This window comes from Heteronotia binoei, chromosome 7, assembly GCF_032191835.1.
Source record: "Heteronotia binoei isolate CCM8104 ecotype False Entrance Well chromosome 7, APGP_CSIRO_Hbin_v1, whole genome shotgun sequence".
Taxonomy (NCBI): Eukaryota; Metazoa; Chordata; class Lepidosauria; order Squamata; family Gekkonidae; genus Heteronotia; species Heteronotia binoei.
Genome location: NC_083229.1, coordinates 49806135 through 49833338, shown reverse-complemented (window position 1 = coordinate 49833338; position 27204 = coordinate 49806135). Strand labels below are relative to the sequence as shown.

At 41.0% G+C, this 27204-nt stretch overlaps 2 protein-coding genes across 3 annotated transcripts in view; one reads left to right on the top strand and one right to left on the bottom strand.

Annotated features, from left to right (window-relative positions):
- The window catches only part of ZC2HC1A (zinc finger C2HC-type containing 1A), a 40892-nt gene extending 39149 nt beyond the window's left edge, over window positions 1-1743 (top strand). For both annotated transcript variants that reach the window (XM_060243605.1, XM_060243604.1), the window contains one exon: window positions 383-1743. In XM_060243605.1, coding sequence (XP_060099588.1) covers window positions 383-557 — 175 coding nt within the window. In that variant the 3' untranslated portion in view covers window positions 558-1743. The remainder of the gene's footprint in view (window positions 1-382) is intronic.
- A 3836-nt stretch (window positions 1744-5579) lies between these two features.
- IL7 (interleukin 7) lies at window positions 5580-26887 on the bottom strand. The gene is made up of 5 exons (XM_060242952.1): window positions 26242-26887; window positions 16120-16250; window positions 10718-10792; window positions 7330-7440; window positions 5580-5939 (listed from the first exon to the last, which is right to left on the bottom strand). The coding sequence occupies exons 1-5, from the start codon at window positions 26249-26251 to the stop codon at window positions 5805-5807; spliced, it is 462 nt and encodes a 153-aa protein (XP_060098935.1). The 5' UTR covers window positions 26252-26887; the 3' UTR covers window positions 5580-5804.
- Window positions 26888-27204: the final 317 nt, after the last annotated feature.

The following is a 27204-nucleotide window of genomic DNA, read 5'->3' as shown; positions in this document are numbered from 1 at the left end:
TGCCCCTTTCTCCTGCGTATTCATTTGCAACCTACTTCTCAGGAGATTTACCAAAGTCAAGTTTACTGTAAGATGTTACCTTGTTGAATGTGGGGACAGCGTCTGCTAATTTGGCTCCAGCCATGTTCACTTCTGGTAGAACAGTTAAGAATACATAGAAGACCCACTTTAGCCTATTGAACTTACACTTCCCAATGTGTGCCTGATACTTTAGCATTGTTAACTAGCTTTATTTGAGTTTTTGTGAGGTCAGCCTTTTTGCAATTGGACTTGAAAACTTAGTCCATGGGAAAATATTAGTATATATTGTTCTACAATATTCACACTTATTCAAATAAAACTTGTAATATGGTTTATTTTGAATTTTTAATACTTGATGAAGGACTGGATATGAGAGTGGAGACTGTTCATCTTCTGTCAATGGAGGAAGCTCTAAAAGCAGTGAGGGAAATTCACCTGCACAGTTACCAAAATTCTGTTACGAATGTGGAGCAAAATACCCAGTTGAATCTGCAAAATTCTGCTGCGAATGTGGAGTTCGGCGAATGGTTATGTGAACATGGTCTAAACAAGAAATAGAGAACCAGCTCTTTCATTGCTATGGCTGCACAGAAATCTTTGCCTTCCCATCAGAACTGACGCTCATGCACCATAAGTCATTTTCCAAGAGCTTGTCTTTTTCGTTGCAGAGTAATTTATATATAAATAGATATAAATATACTGTACATAAATGGGTAAGCACCTATAATTGTGCCATTCAAGATGCTCTTGAGACACTGATGGAAATTTCTTTAATGGAGCAAAATATTAACTAAAGAAATAGTAGAGTTTTTGTAATCCTGTTATGTATTATACCCATAAATAATTTTGTTGTCACTTACCCATGGAATACTAGCCCTGAATAATTTTTATGTAAAGGAAGTGTTAAATAATGATTTCCTTATGCTAACATTTTGTCAGCACATTACTTAGTTGGAACAGTTCATCCTGAATCTTAACAATCCTCCTGACTTATCGGCATTTTTCCTAGGTCTGCATGCAGAAGTCTTTATAATCTGAGTAGTTGCTTCTTTTGTGTATAATTGAAATATATTTCCTTCCTGTTTTTCACTTATCCTTAATTCACTTTTTTTAAAATGAACCATTTCCCCCCTTCAGATTCATCTTTAGTTTTGCAGAGTAACTCACCTTCCTTTAGGCATCTGTGGGACCAATCCACGAACCCATGCTGCCCGTAATTTATAATTTCATTAGATTTATAGCTTACTTTCTCCCACAAAAGGGCTCAGCGCAGGTAACGTTGTGGCAAAAACTATACAATCTGAAACAGTTACTGTTCTAATTCAATAAATACAATAAAATGATAAAATAAATACAATCAAACATAGTTAATAGATGGTGTAAAATCTCGCAGAGTAAGTATCTATTGAACTTACGGAGGAGAAAAGGGAGAAGGGAAGGCCAATCAAGATGGAGAACTGTCACTGCCTTCAGTCTTATGCCTGGTGAAACAACTCTATCTTACAGGCCCTGCAGACTGTTTTAGATCCTGCAGGGCCCAGATCTCACCCAGAAGAATGTTCCACCAAGTCAGAGTCAGGGCCAAAAAGAGCCTCAATGAAATTAATGGAATATGTGCAAGACCTTAGTGCATTTTGATCCCTTTCCCTATAACATTCTTCTTTCCCACTGTTGTAAAGCACTCCTGTTCCCTTTCTCTACAAAATAAAAGCATAAACACAGGCTGAATTGTTTGTCCTGCAGTCATTTCACACATTGTAAGATACAGTAGTAGAAATCACTTTTTTATCCTGGTTATGGAGCAATTGAGTTTCAAAACACATGTTGGTTACAACATCTGTTTTTGCGTTAGCAACTTCTAAGGTCAAACCAAAATTTACTTGTCTTCAGAATGAGCAGAGTGGTCCACCAGAGTCTGTAACCTTATTAGTATTTTCTTTCAATAATTTAAGGTATAAAATTGTACTTAAATGTGCCTTTCCCAAAATGATTTTGATAACTCTTTTCTATCATCTCCTATCCATTGTAAAGTATAGCATTTATTTGATCACTTGGGGGGTCATTCTGCCATTGGATGATTATTAATATAATATTAAAATTTCATTTTCAAAACCTGTTACAAATACACTGTTGCTAATTGCAGCTGACAATATACTTAGTATGCATTTAGTAGATCAAGGTAATTCTTCCCTGCTTTCTAGAGATGCAAGGCCCTAGAATTAACTAGTTCATTGATATGAAATTGTGAATTTCCTAGGTTTTTCTAAAAGTTGCAGTACCCCGATTGTGATGACCTCATTTTAATTCTAGAGAATGGTTACTATAGTATTTAGCAGGTAAGTTTTAGTTGCAATGTGTTACAATAGTTAGATAGTACTTAATCAGTTCTGAGAGTGAGACCGAAATGTATAGAATTTTGCTCAGTTCTCTTCATTCTGTATTGCTTGCATTATCTTGCAGTTCTTTCATGCAGTTCTTCCAGATATATTTTAGAACTTCATTGTAAAAGTTTTATGGGAACATTTGTGGGTTCTCTATGTAACAATGAATTTTATTAATGCAAAAAATAATGGTTGTATTAGCAATGCATATATTAAAGTAATCAGCATTCACTTCTGAGAAAACACTGTCTACTTGTAGTATGGAAAATGTAGTCCAGAAATAATTTGGATATCACTGTTCTATAGAAATTGTCAAACAAGGCTGATTTCAAAATACTTTGTTGAAATGAAGAGCTGCTACCTAGATACTATATGCTGTAGAGTAACTTTACTGGAAGCCCTTGGAAACTTGGCAATTTCTACTTCTGTCTTGCTGAAATGGACACTGAACCCAGTTTGCTGTACCATTAATTTCATTAGTCTCTGTAGGAAACATAGCCAATGTTTTATAAACCATGATGTTCTCCCAGATTTGATTAATTTGTGAGCAATGACCCAGTTTTTGCATACTGTCCGTGATGATACATTCTTATATTTGTGATTTTGAGAAAGAGTTGGGAACTATATTTCATGTAGGGTTTTATCAGTAGCACAAAAATTCATAGTGCTCATTGTATTGTGATGTGCAAAGGCTTATTAAGAAAGATTATATGTTAATTTAGAATCTGAGGTCTTAAGATCAACATCTTTGCATCCTTTCGGCATTGTGTTCATTGTCTTTGAACAGCAATAATCAGAGTCTGTTATGGATGCAGTTACAATTCTGATGTTTCTATGATAAATAATCCCCCCCCCCCATTCTGTTGCATTTTGTAATGGAAGCTCACTGCTGGGTAATTTTATGAGGTAGGCTGGAATCCACATGGCTACACACTTTGTCCTTGTATAGGCAAGCAACTGCTTTCTGGTGATAGCTTCTCAATGTTATTGGCCATTTGTGAAGGTTAACATGTTGGCATTTTTCTAGCACTTGATATCGCCAGCAAGAGCTGCAGCTGGTAAGAGGACAAGGTGGCAGTTGCTTCTATTTACCCACAGAAATTCTTCCTGCTTTCACATGGTATTCTTGGGATCTCAGTCATACACATGAAGAGAAAACTTTGGATGTAGATTCCTGAGTCCCACACACTTCTCATGATATATTCAAAAGAAATGAGGCTTCTCAGAATTTTTCTTTCACTCCATGTTCTCTAATTTTTTTTTTTTCAAATTTCAGCTGTGAAGTTTTATATGGATTTTTTGATTGGCCAATAAGACTTTGTTTACAATCAAATGTTGCTGTTTTGATATCCAGCATCATTACAGGTCATTATCTAAGTTTCCCTTTTAAATATATGAACACTGTGATTGCCAAGTTATTGAATCTCATTTAAACAAAGATGTTAATAGGGCATGAACTCAGAATACATAAGATTTCACTCAGGGCTACTTCGTGCTACTTCTAGTCAGAGACATTAATACCCATGTTATGAAAACCGCACTTCATAATGCCTAATGATAGAGTGGCATGTGGTGGGTTTTATTTTTATCCTTCTGATCTCAGATGTTAGTTTTTATGTCATGCTAATGTGTGTAGCCATCTTCCATTCCAAGAGGAGAAAATATAGCTGTTGGTCTTTGGTAGACTGCTGCATGTTTGGCATTGTATAGAATGGACTCGTACTACGTGGTTCATACTGAGAAGTTCTGAGTACTCTAGAGATCTTGCTGGATCCATTAGGATTTTGTGCAGATTGTGCTTTGCTTGGATGCTAACTATCTGAAGATGCATATAAAGTCTTACTAATCACCAAAGATCTCATTTATTTTTTGTTTTGTTTCCACAGATGCTTTAATATATTATGCCTGTTAAAGAATACAACTTTATTGCATCTGCGTTACCTCTTTAATGTATCAGATCCTTGCATTTTCCTTTTAACTAGTAAGAATCTAACTTCTACTAGTTATGGGAGCTTGTTCCAATGGTGTTTAGACTTTTGTAAACGTTCAGTCATTTCCCACAAAAGCAATCTGTAACTGCTTACTGTATGTTATCTAGGTTTTGTTAAAATAAAACAATTACGGCATACAGCTCCATTTTGTTTGTCCTGGTAGTATGTAATTGGTCCCTGCAGCTTATGGTCCAGAATGGCTATAATTAGTTGTCACCTTTACTGAAATCCTGGGTAGAGTTTGGACTAGATAAGTGCCAGCAAACCATAATGATGCTAATATAATAATTAGACCTATAAATGTTAACATTATTTGTTTAACATGGTAAATGGACAACTGCTTTCCTTCATCTCTGGAAATAAGATGGTACATCTTCGTAGAATTGGTATTTTCTTTCCCTGTTTTTCTTTTCAGTTTTAAATATTAAAACACAGTGAAACTAAAATGCTTCTAAAACATTGTGTAGGATACATAATTATGAGTATATTTACACTAAAGGAATGAGGATTGTGTAAAAAATCAAGTTACAATTATAAAAGCATTTGTTAACTTAAATACAAACTTCATAGCGGTAAAATACCAATATATTATTTTTAAAAAATGCCTTACAATATTAAGTTACCATATTAAGTGAATTGCTTCAGAGAGTCAACCCCAAATTTGAGCAACACTTGATCATCATTCCTGGAAGAACATTCTTGACTTGCACACACAAAGACTTGTCTTCACAGTTCTTATTGCATCTCACTACAAGCTACCTCAGCTGCCTCCATGCTCACATTCCCTAAACTAGATAATCCTTCTGTCTTTTATAAACAAACATTTTCCCTCTTCTAACCTGTCTTCTGCGTCAGCTATAAAATCAATCATGTCTATCGTTAGTAGAACTCCTCTTTACAGCCATGATCCATATATTTATAAAGACACACAGACTTGGCAACAGAGCAAGATGGGTAGCTGTGTTAGTAGAAAAGAGCAAGAGTCCTGTAGCACCCCAAAAACTAACAAAATTTGTGGCAGGGCATGAGCTTTCTTGCGTCGCTGCTCACTTCTTCAGATACCTCAAGACACTTGGCAAGTTGCTTTCTTGGTAGTTTTAAAGTGCTTAGCTGTTCTTTGAATTTAAAATATGTAATATATATACATGTATCAAAGGGCAAATAAAACTCTTAAGGAAACACAGAATTAATAGTATTCAGCTGCATTTGTTTGTATCTGTTGGTGCTGAGCAGCTCCTCAAAACACTGAGGGTATCTTACATATTTCCAACTGATTTCCCCCAGACACAGTACAACATTGTCTTATGAGGACTTTGCTGAACAATATTTGAGTAAGCAGAGATAAGATGTACAGGAAGTGCAAAGTTATTTAAAAAATAGTCCACAAAAAATGTTGTAGTTGCACCACGTTTCACGTAAGGTTCATATACTGCATCCAGCATAACTTAAACTTGCAGATGGTTTTCTTTATGTGACACGAGAATGTAGAATTTGATTTCTGGCAAGTGTTTGTCCTTTGACGTCTTTTTTCTTCCTTCTTGCATGCCTATATTAAACACAAGTAAATTGATTTTTAAATAGTGAATTGTTCATAGTATTTGTGCTTCAGTGAGCAGTGTCAGGGCCATACATAAACACTTGCAGAATTCAGACATAACATGAAACTGCAATCTATTAACAATGTTTAGTCTGACAGTCAAATCCTAATTTCAAAAACTGTCATTCACGTTGTGACTTGTCTTGCAAAAGTAGCAGTTAAATTCTGCTTCATTGCTTTCTATTGCACATGTGAAGAAAGGGTAAAATTCCTGAATTATTTCATGCAATTTTTAAAGTAGCCAAGGCTGTATTATGATTCTGATGAAAGAGGTATATATTTTTCTGGTCTTATGTTCTTACTATTAATTACAAATAACTGTTTTGCTCTTGACTTATTGATGTCACACACCTCACCACCACTCTGCGTATCTCTGTCTCCATCTAATATGTCTTTGTTCAGATTATAGTTTGTGCAATTGTCTAAACGAGATATTCCACTAACTGTGGTTAGTTGAGGCATCAGGCTAGAAGGTGAAACCTTGGTTTGATATCCTGATTCTCTGCTGCCCTTACCCAAGTACAAGTTAGGATACCAGACAATTCTGCAGTGGAGCAAAAAAGGCAATGAAACCAGCATTTTGTGTGTCAGTTTTCCCTTGGTATTTTGTCCAGAACCAGGAATGAGGAAATAGCTGATAGAATATTGCCTATAGATTCTCCTTTATTTTCTTATGCAAACAGTATAAGGAGGTTTTTTTAAGCTTTTGGTATGTCACAGAAGAACAATCCAAGAAAAAAGGGTAAAATAGTAACCATTAATTACTTTTACTGAGAACAAGTTCTTTATTGAAACTTGTTAATATATGCTACCAAAGTATGTTAACTGTCCAAAATCTGGTGAAAGCTGACATAAATGTGGGAATTCTGACCATTCTAGCTGAATTTGTGAATGTTCAAATCTAGATATTTGTCTGATAATGGCATTCATGACAATAGCATTATTTAAGCTACATGTGGAAGAAAATAAACTGACTCTACAGCTGTAAAAATGCACAGGGATGGCAGTGTGTGGAAGAACACTACCTAAACCAATTCCTTGTTTGTGGATCAAATCCAAGAAAAACATAAAGATCACACAGAAGAGGTCTCAGTGTAAACTATTTCCCACAAATCTTCCAAAAATAAGACAAAAATCATAAATATCTAAAATATGCTATAAAATTGATAACTTTTCCCATTAGAATAGTACTAAAATATGTACTGCTATGGCTAAACATTAGTAGTCTTATGACTTGTCCTTTCATGTTCATTGCTTTTATATATTTGTTACTGTACAGACCAGATGTATATGACATATTACAAGGGACACCCCATTAAAAAAAACAACCTGAGAATACCTGTAGCAAGCTGAATGTGTGGTTATAAACACTGATCATGTTTTTCTTTAAATCAGCATTCATGGTACAGTTGGATAGTTTCTTGAGCTTGCATGCCATATTATATATTTTCTGTGAAGAAATAATGAGTTGGAACGCAGTTAGAATTTACAAGGGGGGGGGCTGTGAGACTCACAAGGGGGGATCACATTTGCTCCACATACTTTCTAGAATCCAGTGTGGTCACTGGGCTGCCCTGCAATTGCTGCTGGGTTTCCTGCAGCTTCATCAGCCCTTCTGGCTTCCCTCCCCACGCTGCTCTCTGCCACTCACCCAGAGCTGCTCTGGGCAAGGCGGCTGAGACTTCCATCTCCTCCTCTATTTGTGACTCCCTGGAGCTGCTCTGGGAAAGCTGCTGAGAGTAGCAAGGGGAAAGTGAGAAACTTCAGCTTACTGTCCTTAGAAGCTCCAAGCAAGTTGCTGAAAGCAATAGGGTTAAAGAATTTTCAACACCTTTTCCTGGAGCTGCTCCAGGTAGCTAACTGAAGCTTCCCTCTCCTCCCCCTCTGCAGTTCTCCCAAAGCTGTTCCAGGGGAATCAGCTGAGACTCCATTCTCCTCTGCTCTTGGTGGCTCAGCTGGATCTGCTTTGGGCAAGCCCACTGGGAATTACACTCCTCACTTTCAGTGGCTCACCTGGCACAACTCCAGGTGGGGGCCAGGCCTGGTTGCAGCTTCCAGTCTCCATTATTGCCACAGCAGCTGCCACCACCAGGACTGTAAAAATAAGTGTTGTCTGCTTATGCACAGACAACACTCTTTTGTTTGGGGGAGAATTTAAACCCCTTTGCTTTTTTTATTGCCAGATTTTTCTACAAACCTAGGGTGTCCTCCAAGTTTGCAGAAACATCTGGTCAGTAAACGTGGCCCCAATCCACAAATACAAGAATTTGCAGGTAAAGGGCACACTTAGGAATTATATAGATGCAATGACAGTCTTTCAGAGTGACCCTTCAGAGCTGTCTTCAGAGGGCATTCAGTCATCATTTCTCCATCCACTTTTGAAAATTCAGTATTTATGAGAAAAAAGACAAGGCATTACTAGTCTGAATTTACAATCCTCAGTCCACTGTACTTTATTTCCTAATGTGAAAAACTGAAAATCTGATATATTGCTGAATTTTTTTCCTTCACGGCCTATGCCTTCAATAACTTCACTAGTATAAAATATATAAATAATATAGTAGTTAGACTTCCTCGCCAATGCAGGTGGTTCTGGCAATGCAGTAGGGAGGCTCTTCCCACCGATCTTGGCTACTCAAGTATAATACATGATTAAAGTATTATATAACTAACACTATCTCAATAGTGTGAGAAGCCTTACACAGTTTAGAACATAAAAATCAACTGACTATAGATGGGACAGGATAAAGAAATACACCCTCAAACAATTGCTTCTAGTTTCACATTTTCTCTTTAGATAAACCACAGTTTCTTAATACTGAATAGATGTAATATGTGTGCACATTCTCTGGAACACAGTTGAGCTGAATTTGAGGGGCACATTTCAGCCCACCACCACCACCTTTACGCACAGAATTGTGTACCCCTTTTGCCAGTCTTTCTGGAGTCCTCAAAAAGGGATCAACAGCAAATTCTGTCACAACTATCTTGGCAGCAGCAACACTATTCTCTTAGTGGGCAGTGGGGTTCTAGCAGTCTTTTTGCAGATCTTAACATTTACACCTAGTCATGCTGCATTTGCTGACATTTGGATATATCTAGTGAGTATTTTGCCTCCAAAGCTCTCTTTTGCACCAGAAATTTCCTAGTGAACATTCAATTTAGCCATAGTCCGAAATACTATTTATAATTGACATGTTCCTGTTAATGCTCACATGTCTAATAGCATGTAACCTCCATGGCACTGTGAGATTTTTAACATCACCACTCAGTATGCACAGAAGGGTCTTGCATGGAAATTATCAATATTCTTATCTCTCCCTTCCCTAATGGAGTGTATAGCAGCATGCGTGGTACTCCCCTCATCTCTCCTCATTTTTCTTCATAATCTCACTATGAGGTAGGCTCAGCTGGAAGGAAGTGACTGTTGAAATCACTCTGAGTTTGACTGGTTAGTTGAACTTAGTTCTCCAAGCTCCTAGGCCAGCACTCTAACCACTACACTGACACTGGATGTATGAAACCAAATATCTGGAAGGTAAATACATGGAAAAACCTTGTCAGATATACCAACCAGATTTAGACTTCCACTGAACTTGTCTGGCTGAACATGACACTGATCTTCCCATGTTTGGAATTTTGTGAGTCTTTACTGTACAGGCCAAGAGCTCCCCACACTACTGCTCTGTACCATATATCATATTTTATAAAAAGGGAAGACAGAAGTACACTATTCCAACCCTTTGCAGGAGTTTTCTCCTATTGTTTAGACACTTGCCTTTAAATCAGAACATCCTGGGAGCCACAACATACTTTGAACTGATAATATGGATAATCCATAGTTGCCACTGGCACTGACTGACGCCAGGAAAGGGAGCCTCTGTCCCCCAGCCAAATCTGAGGGTTGGTGAGGGCTGGAAGAAGAGTCTGTTCTTCAGCCCTAATTGTTCTCAGAACTGCAACTATCTACTTCTGGTAGTGTGAGCCGGAACTGGTATCAATATTGTAACCATACAGAACACTTCTAACAGCTGTGTTGTGTCAGTGTACAAAACAAATGTTAATTCCACACATACAGACTAAAGAATAAACAAACAAAATGATTCAGTTTGTTCACAATATCAGGACAAGCCTTTCTGTATGTTTAGGAGCTACCTCCTTTTCAAGACAATACTGTGGAAGCCAGACCATATTTTGTCACAAAACCTGAACCTTTCAGGAAGTCAGGCACTTAAAACAGTTAGTGAAATTATTGTAACAAAGTTAGAGAGCATAAGTCTCCAAGGTATTTGCATAAGACATGCAGAGATGTTAACATACTAGATATATCCATCTCATACAACTTTATGAAAACAACTGTCTTTATTACTAAACAGAAAATTTTCATCACACCTTTAGGAAAATTTAGTGTGGTCACCTGCATCTGGATAAAGTTGCTTTAACTGACATCTGCCTCAAAAGCCACAACTGGCAACCATGTATGGATCATGCAAAATATTAACAGATATGGGGCTGATTCAGCCTCACACACTCTCAGCTCAGCTTCATATACAGGCAACATTCTTCATCCCAATTCTTCCCTCGTTCCATTTCCAAACCAATTTCTTAGGCCAAATACCTGGCTACTCTGGGCTGAAAACTGGCACATTCACACATACTTTGGTGATGCTGCCAGGTACTGTTCTCTCCTCAGAAACAACATATGCAATACAGAATAAGCACACTACCTGGGTAGCATTGCAGATTAATCCTTCAGTGTTACTTTGCCTACATTCACCATCAAGGCGTTCAGATGTATTTACCTATAATAAATTATAGTGTTTATTATAAAGTCAAATTAACTCAAAATTTTCTATATTTCTCTTTCACGTGTAATATACACTAACATATGAGCAATCAATGACTAGCGTTCACGTCATGAATGAGGACAGAAGGGGTATGACATTTACGAAGACTAACCAGCATTGTTGACAACATCCAAGTTGGAAAAAAAACTTATCCTGCCGGATACGTGGAGTTTTACAGCCAGGAGGGAAAACTAAGCATCTCTTTAACAGGCTGAAAGTAAAGGTTGTCCCCCTGTACAAGCACCAGTCATTTCTGACTCAGATGACATCGCTTTCATGTTTTCATGGCAGACTTTTTACGAGGTAGTTTGCCATTGCTTTCCCCAGTCATTTACACTCTCCCCCCAGCAAGCTGTGTACTCATTTTACCAACCTCAGAAGGATGGAAGGCTGAGTCAACCTTAAGCCAGCTACTGAACCCAGCTTCTGTTGGGATTGAACTCAGGTCGTGAGCAGAGAATTTGACTGCAGTGCTGCAGCTTAAAAAATAGCAACATTTAGAAATCTTTACAACTGTCCATCAGCCCTATCTTCCATACATCCCCATCACTATGTTATGTGCTGCCCTTGGGGGAAGCTACAGGGCTGCCAAGCCCCCAGAGGGACTGGGACATTCCCCATCCCAAGGTCCTGCTTGACATGGCAGTGGGAGAATTTTTTTTAAATGCAGCCTCATTTGTTTACCATATGTTCTCACTGGAAGGAATTGCTGGATCTATGGTTTTACCATAGAATTTCTGGCAATTCCTAGAACTATCCTTTGTCACCTCCAATAAGAGCTTTTGGTAAGTACACCAGACTGCATTTTTTAAAATTGATGTTGAACTCCCCCTCTAGCCCTCACACTGACTGCCTGAAAGCAGCCTACATGGGGGATAGCAAAAAAAGAAAATACAACAAACTTGGTAGTAATGTGTGAGCTGTGCTTCTCAGGTACTGTTTTCAATTATAGCAACAGGTACAGATACACACATACCCATATACTGCTTATTTAGGGCCTAAAATAGCATGAATTTTCTAATGGGATACAATGAAACATGGAGTTGACATCTGTGTTACTGACTCACAGATATAGTAAAAGAAATTAAATACACTCACAAACAGGAGAAGGAAGGCTGAACTTTAGAAAATATGTAGATAGTCAAGTTGGGTGACAGAACTTTAAAAAGATAGCCAATATAGGTCTTTGCCATCATGAAAGCCAATTGTGTGAGTATGGACAGGCAACACCAACCATCAAAAAGGATTCAGAAGCGATGTGAAAAGCTAAAATGTGAGAATCAATGCATGTGACATACTATAATTTTGTCAATGTGGACAAAAGAATTCAATGGCCACTAAGCTATTTTTAAGAAAATGGTGACCTTGAACCAGTTACACTTACTGCCAAACAGACCTCACAGAGTTGTAAGGATAAAACAGAAGAAAGAGGAGAGATATAAGCTGCACTTAATCCCCATTGTGGAGAAAGATGAGTTATAAATGAATTTAAAAAAAAAGATAGCTGAAGATTGGAGGCAGATAAAAGACATGTTCATTAGTGAGTAGGAACAACAGAAGGTAGCAGACGGAGAGAGAAAGAGGAAATAGTGTGTGTGGGGGGAAGGGAGGAATAAAGGAGATTGTAAGGGACCCTCTACAGGGAGAGACTGCCAAGGGGAGACTGCATAGGAAGGCAATGGCAAACCACCTCTGCTTCTCATTTGCCTTACTGGGATCAGTCCCTCGCATACACATACAAGATACCCTCTACAAGTTCTTGTAAAATCCCTACTGCACAACTGGGCCTTGCTTGGCAGCTGACACCACACAACTGGGCCACAGTTTACCTGGGTACAGGCTGCCAAGGGGAGGAAGCAGGGAAAGCTGGAGATAGGAGGAAAGATAACAGTAGATTTGACTGGAGGGTTGAAAATGCAACAAAATGGGAATCCTGTCTTCATCAACCAATCATTCTTGGAGTCCTTAGGTAGCACAAACCAACATATGACAAACTAAGCAGCATTCTCTGAGCTTTCAAAGTGTAGTCATGGTAAATTGTAACAAACCATGGCTACACTTTGAAAGCTCAGAAAATGCTGTTTAATCAAATTCAGCACTCAGGAGCTACAGAGCAAAGCCTATTTTCTCCATTGGCTGAGGTTTCTGTCTTGGGGAGCAAGGGAGAAGGAATACCTTGCTTTGCCAGGCTCTTTAAATCACACAGCAGAGCTACTGAACCAAGCCTTTCTCCCTTCTATTGGCTGAGGCTCCTGCTCCTCCTGGGGAAGGAAGGAAAGAGCTAAAGCTTCCTTTGCCCATTTCCCTGGATCGCACAGGAGAGATACAAAGAAAGAACCTTGTTGTATATGTGGTTGGAATTGTATCAATGATATAGAGTTCTTGCCTGGCTCATTGGAGCCTGTACGACTGAGCTTGGGGACTCAGGAACAATAGGCAGTAGGATCCAAATTCCTGCTGCCCTGCTCCAATCATGAGCCCCCTGTTGGTTTGAATGGTCCAATAGCATGCTAGCATGGGAATTTTGTGTGTATATGTAGTTGGCCCTGTTGGCCCAGTCTTCAATCTTTTGAGGCAGCATATACTATATTGTATTAAATAAAAGATTTATGTTCACCACCACCTTGCCTCATCATTTATTTATTTATTTATTTAAGATTTATATCCCGCCCTTCCCACAAGTGGCTCAGGGCGGCTTCCAATAGTAGATCCATCAAAATTACACATATAAAGGGATCCATATTTAAAACAGATAAAACAGATAAAACAGATAAAACCCTAGTTATTAATACACATAAATATTTCAGCTATATATAAAAGGAATCCAGCAAGTTACAGTAAAATTCTCAAGCTAAGTAAAGGCTAGCCGGAAGAGGGTCGTCTTACAGGCCCTGCGGAACTGAACAAGGTGGGTTCATTGCATAGAACCCACTATATTATAAACCTTTAACAAGTGCTAATGTTTTAAGCATGTTTTATTTTAAGCTTTTAACAAATCTTTGTGTGTCATTTATAAAGTTTATATCTCTGCATTTTATGACACACACAGCCTGGCCCTACAAGATCTCATTTATGTCACATCTGACCCTCAGAACAAATGAGTTCAACACCCCTATTTTACAGTTTGTGAAGAAAGTGGAAAGCAAACCTTAGTGCACAAGCAGGTAAGAAATGTACACTCTTCTTATAATATGAAAACAGCAATAATAATTCTATTTGTATACGGTTATTAAGGGTCTGGGTTTGACAGTTAATGTGTTTGCTGTATTTTATGTTTTGGCGCTGACATATCTGGCAATGACTGGACCAGAGCGGCAAGAAAACAACTTGTACATAAGCTGGGGAAAAACCTATTCCTAGAACATAATAACATTAGTATCTAAAACTAAAAGTATGCCCATTTCCTAGCAATAGGCTATGGAATTATGATCCAAAATATTATTTAATTATAGGGTTATCACAGTCAATCAATTGTCCATGCTCTGAGCTATCTGCATGTTGGTTATTCTTTCAAAAGCACCATCAGAATCATAATGAGATTTGTGGGCAAATTGAGAATAATGAGCAGACAGAAACTTGATAATATACTTTGGCATGAAAATACACATTGACAGCTTCTAAGACAGTGGCCTACCCTAAGCTTAATTACGGGAATGAGGACTTTGGATCTCAAGAAGCAGGGAACCCATAAGGATTTGTGGGTGCATCTAATTTCCCCCCTCTATCCCCTTCCCCCACTATTTGTCTTTCCTAATAATCTTCATAAGCTCTTTCCTTTTTCTGCTTCTCTCCTTTCCACTCACTAGCCAACCCACCATTTCTTGCTTCCTGTGTTGATTTTTCCCTCCTATCCTCCGCAGTAACATATTGTGATGGCTAGATGCTTTCTCAGATGCACACCCACCCCATCACACCTTCCCAATAGAAGTGAACAAGTTGATTTTAGTTATGGCATGGACTGCGTAACCCAACGGGTTCCTGCACAACTAGGCTGAGCACAGCAACTGAACCCATTATGCAACTCATCCAGATTTTTCCTGGGTAGATGTGTGATAGACAGCTTCTAGTTCAGCAAATATCCCAGCCTATACCTTTTTACAGGGGAAGCAGGCAGTTACTAAGTGCCATCAGCCAATGAGAGGATGTGGAACCCGAGAAGGGGAAAGGAGAGTTAAGAGGAGGAAAGTCTGTCATCACCTAAGATAGGGCATGGGGAAGCAACAGAGAAATGGAAAACTACCAGGAGAATAGTTAGGTAGTTAGGTTTTGCCCACTGAAGGACAAGAACTCTGATATCTATAGAATAGGTACATAGGGCTCAGGGGCTAATAAAGAACAGGTATCCTGTGTTATCTAAGGGAAATAGTAGATTAGGGACTTGCGAGGTGACTGAGGAAAATAGTCGAAGAGACAAGCCAATCTTATTTCAATAGACTGAGATTCCTGGATTTAAGGAGTTCCAAAAGAAATCATTATTTCTCTTTCCGTGTGGCACAAATAGCCAATCAACTTAGTAATGCCTTGTGTGTGAAAATTCAATTGTTTTCAAGCAGAGCTCTGCTGTTCCTTGCTGTAAACAACCAATGGCTTGTTATGTTATCCATCAAACCACTAAGCAGTGAGCCCTTCGTAATTTATCTTTTTGTGTTGTGAAAGGAAGGTGGTGTGAATCAATGAGGGAGAAGGGGATGGGGAAGTAAGAACATAAGAACATAAGAGAAGCCATGTTGGATCAGGCCAACGGCCCATCAAGTCCAACACTCTGTGTCACACAGTGGCAAAATTTTTATATACACACATACACTGTGGCTAATAGCCACTGATGGACCTGTGCTCCATATTTTTATCTAAACCCCTCTTGAAGGTGGCTATACTTGTGGCCGCCACCACCTCCTGTGGCAGTGAATTCCACATGTTAATCACCCTTTGGGTGAAGAAGTAGTAGAAAATGTCTCAGAAAGAGCCAGTGTGGTGTAATGGTTAAGATTGTTCGACTAGTATCTGGATAACCCAGCTTTGAAAGTTTGAATCTCCACTCATGCCATGAAAGCTCACTGGATAACCTTGGACCAATCATACCCTCTCAGCCAAACCTCCTCACAGAGTCGTTGTGAGGATGGAAAGGAGAATGATGTAAGCTGCCTTGGGTCTCAACTCTCTACTGGAGGAAAAGGTACGGTATAAAGGAACATGTTGCCATCACAACTTAGGCTCAGAACGCTAAATTTTCTCATATAAACAAGCTTTTAAATATTTTTTGTAAATTAAAAATGTCTACCTACCAATTTTCCAAGATGATGTCTTAGAATATTCAGGTAACGATTCTGTAGACATTCCTTCTCAGACACAGAGGACACCTGTAGCATCAGAACTAGGAACAGTGGTTGAATCCCAAAGACATACCTTAAAAAAGCTAGATTACAAATTTGCATTGCATTAATTCCATTTAATACCAAGAATACCATATGCTTGGACAGTCATGATAACATAACTGATATTAATATTTAGTTGATATTTATTGGGCATATTTAATAATTAGTGATCAGCAAGATTATCTGAATCTAAACAGAAACAGTGGCTGGAGTTTAAATTAAGTTATACTTTCAGCAACCCCAGTAGAGAATAAAACTGCTTACGAAATGAGACATCTACTCAAGTAGAATCCAAACCACCTCTGTAAATCATTAAGAAAATTGGCAGAAAGTAAAAATTTTATACACAGAAAACCAGTTAGGACAATCCTGTTTGCCAGGAAGATGGGCTAACAACATCCCTGTCAACTACATATCTGATTAATATCCCTTCCATTTTGCTGACCTCTCCATCTCCCAGCATCAAGGTTCAAAAAGATGAGATGAAGTTTCTGCCATTCCCAAATGCTGGAAATAACTATGTTCAAATTTATAAATGTTCAAATATTTACAAATGCAGTCGGAGTTAAGAGTCTGACAAGTAAATTTCTCACTGCACACACATAACCAGCACTGGAAACATGAAGGATGTTCATTACCTACAAATTTATTTGAAAGATTTCTTTACCACTCTCTCAAGTGTCTGCTCAAGACAGCCAACAACATAAACTGAAACAATAACTAATACAACTTTATTTGTGCATTTAAAGTTTATTTATTGAAACTAAAACATCAGCAGCCAACAGCAGTATTTTAAAACAGCAAGAACGAAAATCAGCATAGAAGTATACATAGAAGCAACAGTAGGACATAAAGGTCAGTAATGTAGGTGGCAGTCACCTCACCTCTGGGGGCAGAGCATCAAGTATAATGCTTGAGATGAGTACCTTAGCTATTGGGCTAGACCAGGGTTGTCAAATGTCCATCCCGTGGGCCAGAACCAGCTCGCCCAGGGCTTTAATCAGCCTGCAGAGCTCTATTGCCCCCTTCCTCCCTCTCTTGTCCTTACCCTGTGAAGCTCTGAGGCCACTGAAGTTCCCTGCTCTTTCTGCCTTTTCTTTGCTGGCTGAAGCAGGAAGCAAAGCTGTAAAGAAAATGCAGAGTGGACTTTCTGGGCCCAGAGACCTTAAAGGAAAATCTATTCCACGTTTTCCTTACAGCTTTGTGCTGCAACATGTTTCAGTGGAGTGGAGCTCAGTTTCACTGTTCAGCATTCCTATTGGGAAGGGCTCAGTGGTAGAACATCTGCTAGGTAAGCAGAATGTCCCAGATTCAATGCCCAGCATCTCCAACTAAAAGGGGTCCAGGCAAATAGGCATTAAAAACCTCAGCTTGCGACCCTGGAAAGCCACTCCCAGTCTGAGTAGACAATACTGACTGATGGACTGAGGGTCTGATTCAGTATATGACAGCTTCATATGTTCATAAGGCCAGCTGAAGCTCATGTTTCCTGGAGTTGTGTCCTTGCAGAAGCAGAAGAAGAAGAGGAGGAGGAGATTAGATTTATACCTTTTACTACCTGAAGGAGTCTCAGAGTGGTTTACAATCTCATTTCCCTTCCCCTCACCACAACAGTTAGGGGAAGCCGAGAGAGCTCTTCCAGAACTGACTCTTGAGGTTTAATGCTTTGAGCCAGATTGTCTCTGCTGAATTGACCCAAGAACTGGTATCTAGTGAGTACTTTAAGCTGGAACCCACAGCCAAAGGGGGAAATTACACTGGAGAGCCATTGCCAAACTGAATAGACCCGCGGGTTGTGAGAGAAGCTTGTAATGCCCTGCCATTTCATGTTTTCTCAGGCTGAGAGCATTTTTATACGTTTAGTTTCTGCTGCAATCCTTGTCCCTTTTCTTGATGTTTTATTTTTAAAACTGCATTGCCTAATCTCACTATTCCTCCACCTTTCCATTTTAAACAAAATATTGCAAGTTTTAAGCATGTTTGTATTTTAAGTAAAAAAATACATTTAATTGTGTTTGTGTCCTTTATATAGTTTATATCTCTGCTACCTGGCATTACATTTTATGACACACATGGCTTGGCCCCACAGAATCCCATTTATGTCAGTCTGGCCCTCATAACAAATGAGTTTGAGACTCCTGAGCTAGACAGTATGGGAGGAGGTGGTCTTTAAGGTGCCTGTCCCACATCTTTTAGACCAAAATCCTGAGGACACATTCTTGGAAGTAAGCCCCATGAAATAACAAGGGACATTTCTGAGTAGATCTACTTATAATTACTCTCTCAAGGTTTTAATGGTAAGTACCAGCACTTTGAATTGTGCCCTGTAACAGGCTCAGTGTTGAAATGTGAATGCTGAGAAAAAAGGAGAAGGGGTCAGACAGCTATTTTTTCCTCAAGTGTTTTTTCTCAGTTTTTCCAATGGAAGAACTGGAAAATTTGGGACAGCACTGAAATATATTCTATCTTTAAATGAGTTAAGACAAGTGTTTACTAAATCAAAATGAGTAGTATGAAAATGTGCAAGACACTCTACAAATCAGATAATGAAAAATGGGGGACCTGCATGGATTTGTGAGAGGCATCTCCTCCCCTACTCTTTCCCTTCCCTGAAAAGCCCCATAGCTTCATCCCTTGTCCTGCTTCTTTCTCTGACCTACCACTGACCAGACAACCTGCCTTCATCTATCTGTCTTCAGCTTTTCTTCCCCTGGGCAGCTGGGAAAACTCCAACCAAGTTGTGAAGTGCTGGCCACTGGCCCAGCTGCACAATGGGGGACCTGAATGGACTTGTGAGATGCACCTCATTTCCCTTTGTATCCCCATCTCCACATTACTTCCTCTTCTTTTATTCCTGCCAGCCCTCATATCATCACCTTTCCGTGCTTCCTTTTCTCCTTACCCTCACCCATCCTCAGCTATATTTATTATTATTTACTTCATTTACATGACACCTCTCGCCACAATGGGGTTCCAAAGCAGTTTTAACCTGTGGTTAGTCTGAGAGTGTAGAACTGCTCCAAGGTTATCCAGTATGCTTCCATGGCAGGAAAGCAGTTCAAACAAGTGTTCCCTATAAGCTGAGTTAGTGTGAGATAGCTCATAGTTTTTTAGCGTCTGGATCACACACTTTTGCCTTAGCTCAGGAAAAATGGCCCCAGAACAAACTAATTTATGCAAACTAATTAATGCCAGTAGCACATGGAGTAGAATTTTTGCTCAGAAGACTCCACAGCTTAGAGGGAACATTGGTTCTTCAAAACTATCCTGTTCTAAAATTCTACCTTCTACATCACACTGGTTTTCATGGGATGGCTGCTATTGAACAGTAGCAAGCACCCAGGCCTGGATAAGTCACACGAGTCTGGTGGTAGACTGTCACCAGTAGTTGCTATTGGGCCTGGCTCCATAAATCCTTCCTCAAAAACCAAAACACTATAGAAAGGGCCCTGCCCACTGACACTCACCCTCCTTCTGCATTTTACTAACAGAAATCAAAGGCTGGAAAGTTGGTGTTACTATTGTGGTTGCCTAGCAACAGCCATTGAAGGCACTATAAGCAGTACTTTTAATATTTGGGGGGTTTTAAACCAAGAGATTTTCCTGCAAACTTGGGGCTTTTCTCAGGTTTTTAGGAAGATCTGCCTTGTCTGTCCATGGGTCTCATCTTCATACCTAACTAGCTACAGATGAGACCATGTTGAGAATTAGATATATTAATAATTCCTATGTATTCTGTACACATATACAACATACTTTGAAATATATTTACTGTTTAAATGTGAATAGCTTGTCTAACAGTATTTCATAATATATTATTAAAGAGTTCATTGCTTGCAATGTTATGAAATGTTTACATAGCCATCCTAAGGAGGTCACCTAAGAGTTCAACTCAGGCCTGTTCAACTGGCCTTAAGGAAGCAGTATTAGAATAGCACTGCTAATTTAATATTCGAATATGTTGGTAGTACTATTGTGACTGTATAAAACTATTTGGTTCACATATTACACATTCTTTTATTACAAAATTTGTTTTTAGATTATCAACTCTTATTTCTTTCTACTTCTCAGACAAGACATCAAAATGTAAAATACATTTGCTAAGGTAGGATATGATTCAGCAGGTATTGGCTATATTTCATTTTATTTGCAATATTGCCTGCAAAAAACCAAGCAATGTATACTTGTAAATGTAAAGTATGCCAAAAACCATATCTTAATAAGCTAAGTAAATTATAAATGATGCATTTTATATTGTTAAAGTTTGGGCTTGACATATACAAGGCATTTTTGAGAGCTAGGAGTCTGCCTTTGTACTAACTTTTACTAATTCACTAACCAAAACATCACAAAATAGTGATCACAAGCAGGGCCGGCTCGCCCACTAGGCAAACGAGGCACTTGCCTAGGGCACAGGGAGGGTGGAGGCGCCGTATTGGGCTCCACTCCTCCTGATGCCCCAGGCAAGCACCTAGTTTGCCTACCTCCCCCGCTCGCCTACCAGCTGCTACCACCTACCTGCCCCCTCCTTTCCCTTCCCTTTCCCTCCCCCCACCTGGCATGATCAGAGCGCACCATGACTGGGCCCTGCTGGCTGTGCATCTTATCTTTCGAACAACACACTGAAGGAGGCTTGGTTCCCCCTCCCTTCCAGAAAGGAAGGTGGAGAACCCTCCAGCACATTCTTCCAACGATAAGATACATGCTGCATCGCGGCCAGTAGGGCCCAGGTGCAGCATGCTCTGATCGCACGGGGGGAGGTGATGGAAAAGCGAGGGAGGGAAGGAAGGCGCACTTGGGGGGGGGTACGATGGAGTGCAGCACTGAGTTTCAGTGCTGCGGGGGGGAGTGCTGCCTGGGCGCCACACACCCTTGGGCCAGGGCTGATCACAAGTATCACCAGACAGGATGTTAAAAAAAACCCTATCCCCTCAAAGAAAGTGTCCCCATCCTCCATTGCTTCCAAAGGACTAAACTCAAAACAAAGAATCTCTGCAGTAAAAACTGAAGGCAAACCCAGCAGAACCAGTGCAACGTAGAAAATACCCAGCAGTACCCATGCAATCAGAGTACCCAGCAACCCCAGTGCCATTGTGGCAATGCCAGCTGATGTCAAGCACAGAATCACAGTCCAAATGTGTTTTGGGGGGGGGGGGAGAAGTCCAGCAGAACCAGTGCAAAGTACAGTGTCCAGTAAACCCAGTGCCTTCTGTTCACAATATTAACAAAGGTTTGCTACTATACTGTTCTTCAAACATTCTGTCACTAGGCAGGAAAGGGATGAGAAGGTCTTGAGACCACAAAGTGAAAATAATGGGCGGAGGGGCACAGAAATTTGGTGAAGGGAGGCAGAAATGCATGAGAAAAGTGTGGAAAAGAGAGAGAGAAATTAAGAGATGGAAAGCAAGAGGTGGGGCTGTGAGCATATAACTGGTGGAGCTATGAGCCTTTAGACTGCAAGGCTCCTCCTTGCCAGAAGCTCTTGCCCTGTGGCTCTTAGCCTGGAGGTCCTGTCAGAAGGTGAGTAGCTGCTCATAAGTAGTCTCAAGAGGCAGTGGAGTTTTCAGGGATTTCAAGATAAACAGAATTAATGGATTTTGAAAAATGAATCCATTTTGAAATGGATTGAGGCAGTACGGCTGGTGAGGGACCTAAGGCAGTGACATGCAAAGTCTGTGGGATGTTTGTATTCTTACCTGAAGGTAACAGCAATTACACTTACAGCAAGTGTAAGTTGGTAGCCCTACTGGGGAAGATAATGGCACTTCAGGCACGCTTGTCCACACTACAGTAAGGTGAGGATTTCATGAATAGAACACATGAAGTGCTCTTGAGAGGACAACAGGAGAAAGAAGAAAAGGTATCTCAGGGAATGGACAAGAATCCAATGAAGGTGTGTGGAAAAATGTAACCCACAGGAACAGGCCAATCAGGAGACATTCTAAGCCTCTACTGCTAAGCAATCAGTTCCAGGATCTCCCCACAGATACTGATTCTGAATCAATGGAACAAGGGCTATTTCCCCAGCTGCTATGAAGCTTGAAGGAAGTTTCTCAGGACCCTGTCGATGAGAAGACTCAAGCTTCTGCTCCCCAATATGGGAAGAGGTGTATGCTGGTAAATGAGGATTCCTTACTTGTCATCTCAAGAGGTATGCTGTCTACCAGGAGCATGCATCCAGGATGTGACAGAAAGTATCTCATCCAAGTCCTCTGCCTGGATGTAACTTCTATAAACTTTTGTGCATATAGTGCTTGTGACACCAGGAAATTCCCAGTGGTAAAGTCCTTGCCATTCCTCCATGGCACATTCCCAGCCATGTGATCCGCCCAGGCACAGCATGAATGTGCAGGAATGGTGTGAATGCTCTGCCATGTGCATGCGCAGCCCATGCCTATCTCAGCTGCCGGGCAGCCATCATCTGATCACTGTGGTACATCTCTAACAGGAACAGTTTTAAAGCCAAGAGACCATCACGGCAACCAGCTCGTATCATCCCACCCTGTGGCACACACAGCTAGTGTGGTATAGTGGATTCAGTACCAGCCTACAATCTGGAAGACCCAGCTTCAAATCCCTACTCTGTTGTGGAAGCTTACTGGATGGCTTTGAGCGAGTCACCTACTCTCTCAATCTAACCTACTTCATAAGGTTGTTGTGAGGATAATATAGAGGAGATGGGAAAAATATTGGGGAGAAATGCAAGGTATATACGAAGCAAAATTAAAATATTTATTTAAAAATCTGACCCCCTGTAACAGATCAGCAGTGGCATTTTAAGAACATAAGAGAAGCCATGTTAGATCAGGCCAATGGCCCATCCAGTCCAACACTCTGTGTCACACAGTGGCAAAAAAAAAAAATTATATATATACACACTGTGGCTAATAGCCACTGATGGACCTCTGCTCCATATTTTTATCTAACCCCCTCTTGAAGGTGGCTATGCTTGTGGCCACCACCACCTCCTGTGGCAGTGAATTCCACATGTTAATCACCCTTTTGTTGATCTTGACAAACAGACAAGCCTTTTTCAACTTCCAGGTACTGGATTGGGCTTGGATATATTTGCTCTAGCATGTGATAATGATGTCCTGCTAAATTGTCAGGGAAAACCCCTTGCTATGCAAACTTTAGATTTATTTTGGTTAGTGCAGAAAGTTTTGGACAGCAAGTAAATTCATACTTTAAATCAAGATATGGCTGGCCCAACTATTAAGCAGAGGACACAGGTACCTCAGGTAGAAGATTTCATATGGCCCTATGATGGTCTTACTGGGCTTGCAAGACCCAAGGGGCATTTTGTCTAATACTGCAACTAAAAGTCTTTTTGTCCCCACCACATTATTTCATGGCAACATACACATAGTTCTGTAACACAGTGATTCTTAGCATATGAATAATTTCAATATATATATTTATGGCTGCAGCACAAGTAAGTCAAAACAAAAGTAAGCTTTCAAAAAATGGTCATAAGATGTACTTCTGAAGCAATGAGATCATAATGGACATTCTTCTACTTTAGGAGATGCAGGAATATTTCTTCCAGACAACAGTTTCATGGTTAGGAGCCAGCACTTAAACAACAACTTCATATTCCTAGTTAAATGTAGTTCTTCTCCCTGCTACTACTTCTATTGCTATCAAGATTCCCAGTAATGAAGTGCTCATGCAACCTTTAAAGGGCATCCCCGTGACACCATCACAACACAACAAGGGACACAATTCACCATACCTCCTGCATGCACACCCCACTGTTGTATGAAATTTTTTAAAACCTTATTTTTATTTTAATGTTCTTTATATCCACTATATACTAGGCACATTCACAAAACCCAGTGCAAGTGAGAAACAAAAGAAGCAGCACTTGGTCTTGAAATAATATCTCCTTACTTTTTTAATTTGCTGAATGTATGCTTTAATGTATATCACCAGCTTCAAAGAGGGTGAGTTTTTTGCAGTGGAATAATACTCCCACATGCCCCCATTTCATCTGTATAATTAGAATACTATTGGGGGAAAAGCAATAGAGGGCACGAAGCAGGGAAGGATTTCTCTTCCCTGGAAAAAAGGAAAGGGGAATGTTAAAGTTATGGGCAATCAGTAGACAAGGGATATGCTTTATAGCAGGGGTGGCAAACGGTAGCTCTCCAGATGTTTTTGCCTACAACTCCCATCAGCCCCAGCCAGCATGGCCAATAGCTGGGGTTGATGGGAGTTGTAGGCAAAAAACATCTGGAGAGCTACCGTTGGCCACCCCTGCGTTGTAGCATTGCTTTTTTCCAATAGGGAAAAAAACAGCAGTATACAAAGATTGGCTGAGAATGTGCATGAAAGCAAGCGAGGCAAGAGGTGAACATTAAACAAGGAACAATTCTGCTGTTCTCTTATCTTTTTTAACCTCAGCTGCCAGCTGCTCTTCACTTGTGGCGTAACCCATGTGTTAGTGAGAATGAGCAGTAACTGCAGCTTGGCAGACTCTCATTTAGTCCTTGCACAAGTGAAACGGAAGACTTCAGCAAAGAGATGGGGCCATTGGATAGCATGGCAATGAAACAACATCAGAACTGTGAACAGGAACTTTAAGCATACTCCCTCCCCCCCATGGATTTAAAGTTTATTAACGGCAATACTTCAGCAGCAATACTACAGCTGTATCCTGTGAAGTGTTGGGAGAAGGAACTCTCAAGAGGGTTGGTGGTTAATTTTTCTGATCTGTCAATGGGTTCTTTTATGGCCCATCACATTAAGCCACATTAAAGGGCTACTGAGCCTGACAAACCCAATGACAGCTGTAGCACTGCCCATACAGCTTGTCACATCAAAGATAATCACTACAGACAATGATGGATCTATATAACTGTTGTATTTGGATATATACTTCTGTTGATGTGCGTGCAAAAAATAAGGCATAACTGCTGACCCACCCACCACTTTTTTTGTACTGAACTTCCAGCCTAACAAAGATATTTTGCTTGGTATTACATGACTTTTGGAACTAGGGAGCCAACAAGGCTACTTTCAACCCATAGAGGACAGCAATCCTAAATAGGTATACTCAAAAGTAAATCCCCCAAACAGGCTTGCTCCCAGGAAAGTGCTCTGACAGAGCAGCTAAAAGCACCTATTGCAGGCAAGTCTTGACTCTTGCCTTTGGACTTCAGCCCAATAGGTTTGGTTACAGTTGTCCGATAAGATATATTTACATGTTCACACACACCTCAAAGAAAAGAATACGATTTTACTTTCAGTTTTTCCATGCAGGTTCTAAAGCCACAAGAATTTGCGAGCATTTTTTTTTTTACGAAAAACTCATCTAGAGGATTTGGAAGGGTTTTAAAAAATATATTTGCACAATCCATGTTTTCCACCTTATTCTTGGATCTGCCCACCCTAAAGAGTTTACGGGAAAACGCTCCGTTCGCTTACAGGCGGGGGAAGCACCTGCTGGAAGCCAGCCTTGGCTATGGAGACAACCCACGCCCTGGCTGCTGGAAGGTAGCCCGCTGCGCTCGGTAAGAGCAGTTCTCAGCCGCGTCTGGCGCTTAACACCAGCTCTCCAAAACTGAGATGGGGGCGAGAGACAAAAGCACCTGGTATCTGAAACGCCGTTTCAACCTGCCCCAGCTCGCTGTAAACTCCTGCCTTTCCCTGGCGTTTGTTCCCAGGACATGATTCTCGGTATTCCGTTCCGCGATGCCCGGAATAAGACGCTCCTACTTTCGTTCTTAACTAGCTGGGAAATTCCCGCCACGGGCTGAAAGGATAAAAAGGCGCGGGGCAGCAGGGCAGAGCCGCATTGCATGCAGCGCCGCGAAGGACACAGCAGAGCCAGCAGGGAAGAAGGTGCGTGGCTGAAAGGCGGAGGTTGGTTGGCCGGGAAAAGTGCCAGGCGGACAAGCTGAGAGGGTCTCCGCTCCCACTCAGCGTCCTCCTCGGCGAGGCGATAAGGTGCGAGCGAAAGGGCTGGAAGAGCAGCGCGCACATTTCCAATCGCTAAAGCGGCTCTGCGCGCGCGCAGACGCGCCTTACCATGGAACATGGTCCGCGAGGAGGTAATTTGCTGCTCATGGTGGTGCCAGAGTCGTGCTCATAGTGTTCCCTGGGTACAAAACCTTGGCCGCGGCTGCAAAAGCAACGGCGATTAGTCCTTTTGTGTGTGTTTGTTTGCGTGCCCGCGGGCCGGGGTGCGACAACCTGAGCTACGCCTTCGGAGGTCTTCCAGGCACTTTTGGCGCCGCGGGACGAGACAGAGCCTCTGTCGGAGCCGAAGCAGGCTTAGCTGGGCTTTGCGGTGCGCCCGAGATTTCTGTCCCGTCCAAATTTACTTTCGCTTTCCTCTCAGCGCCGCTGGCTGTGGACTGTAGTTAGTCTGTTTGGCACAAGCGCGGCATGTTCGGTTGGAGTCAAGCCTTTCCCCCCACTTGTTGAAGCGAAGTGAGCGCCAGCGCCCCTCGAGGTGTCGTCCTGCAGACTGGGGCCGGCGGCTCTTCCCTGGGCTTCCTGGCGTTCGTTGGCAATATAAAAGTGGTGGAGTTGCTCCTTCAAAATGTCTCGGCGAGAGGCGTGGACGGAGCTGCTGGCGTGCTTTTTGTTGCTGTCCCGGCTGAATGGCAAGAGGAGGAGCGATTCCGCGGGTCTCCACTCCTCGCTCCCCATCAGAGGAGCTGACAGAGGCGGCCGAAGATGCACTGTTCATTGATAATTGAGAAGGGTGGGGTTTGCCTCAGACAGAGAAAGCTGGTTTCCCTCGTGGGTCCCAGACCCAGCCTGTCGCTGCAACCTGTGAAAACACCCGCGAACTGGAGTCAGGGGCGGGCAGCGCTGGTTGGTTTCTTCGTGGTCAGACACGTGGGCTGACATCAAGGAGTGGACTTCCCATAGTCTAAGGACTTCTTGGCGCTGGGAAGGAGGCAGCGGTTGCCATCTTGTAGGAACTAACCCTTGAGCCACAGGTAGCGCTGGCAAAGTGTAACTTGGTGTTGCTGGTCTGTT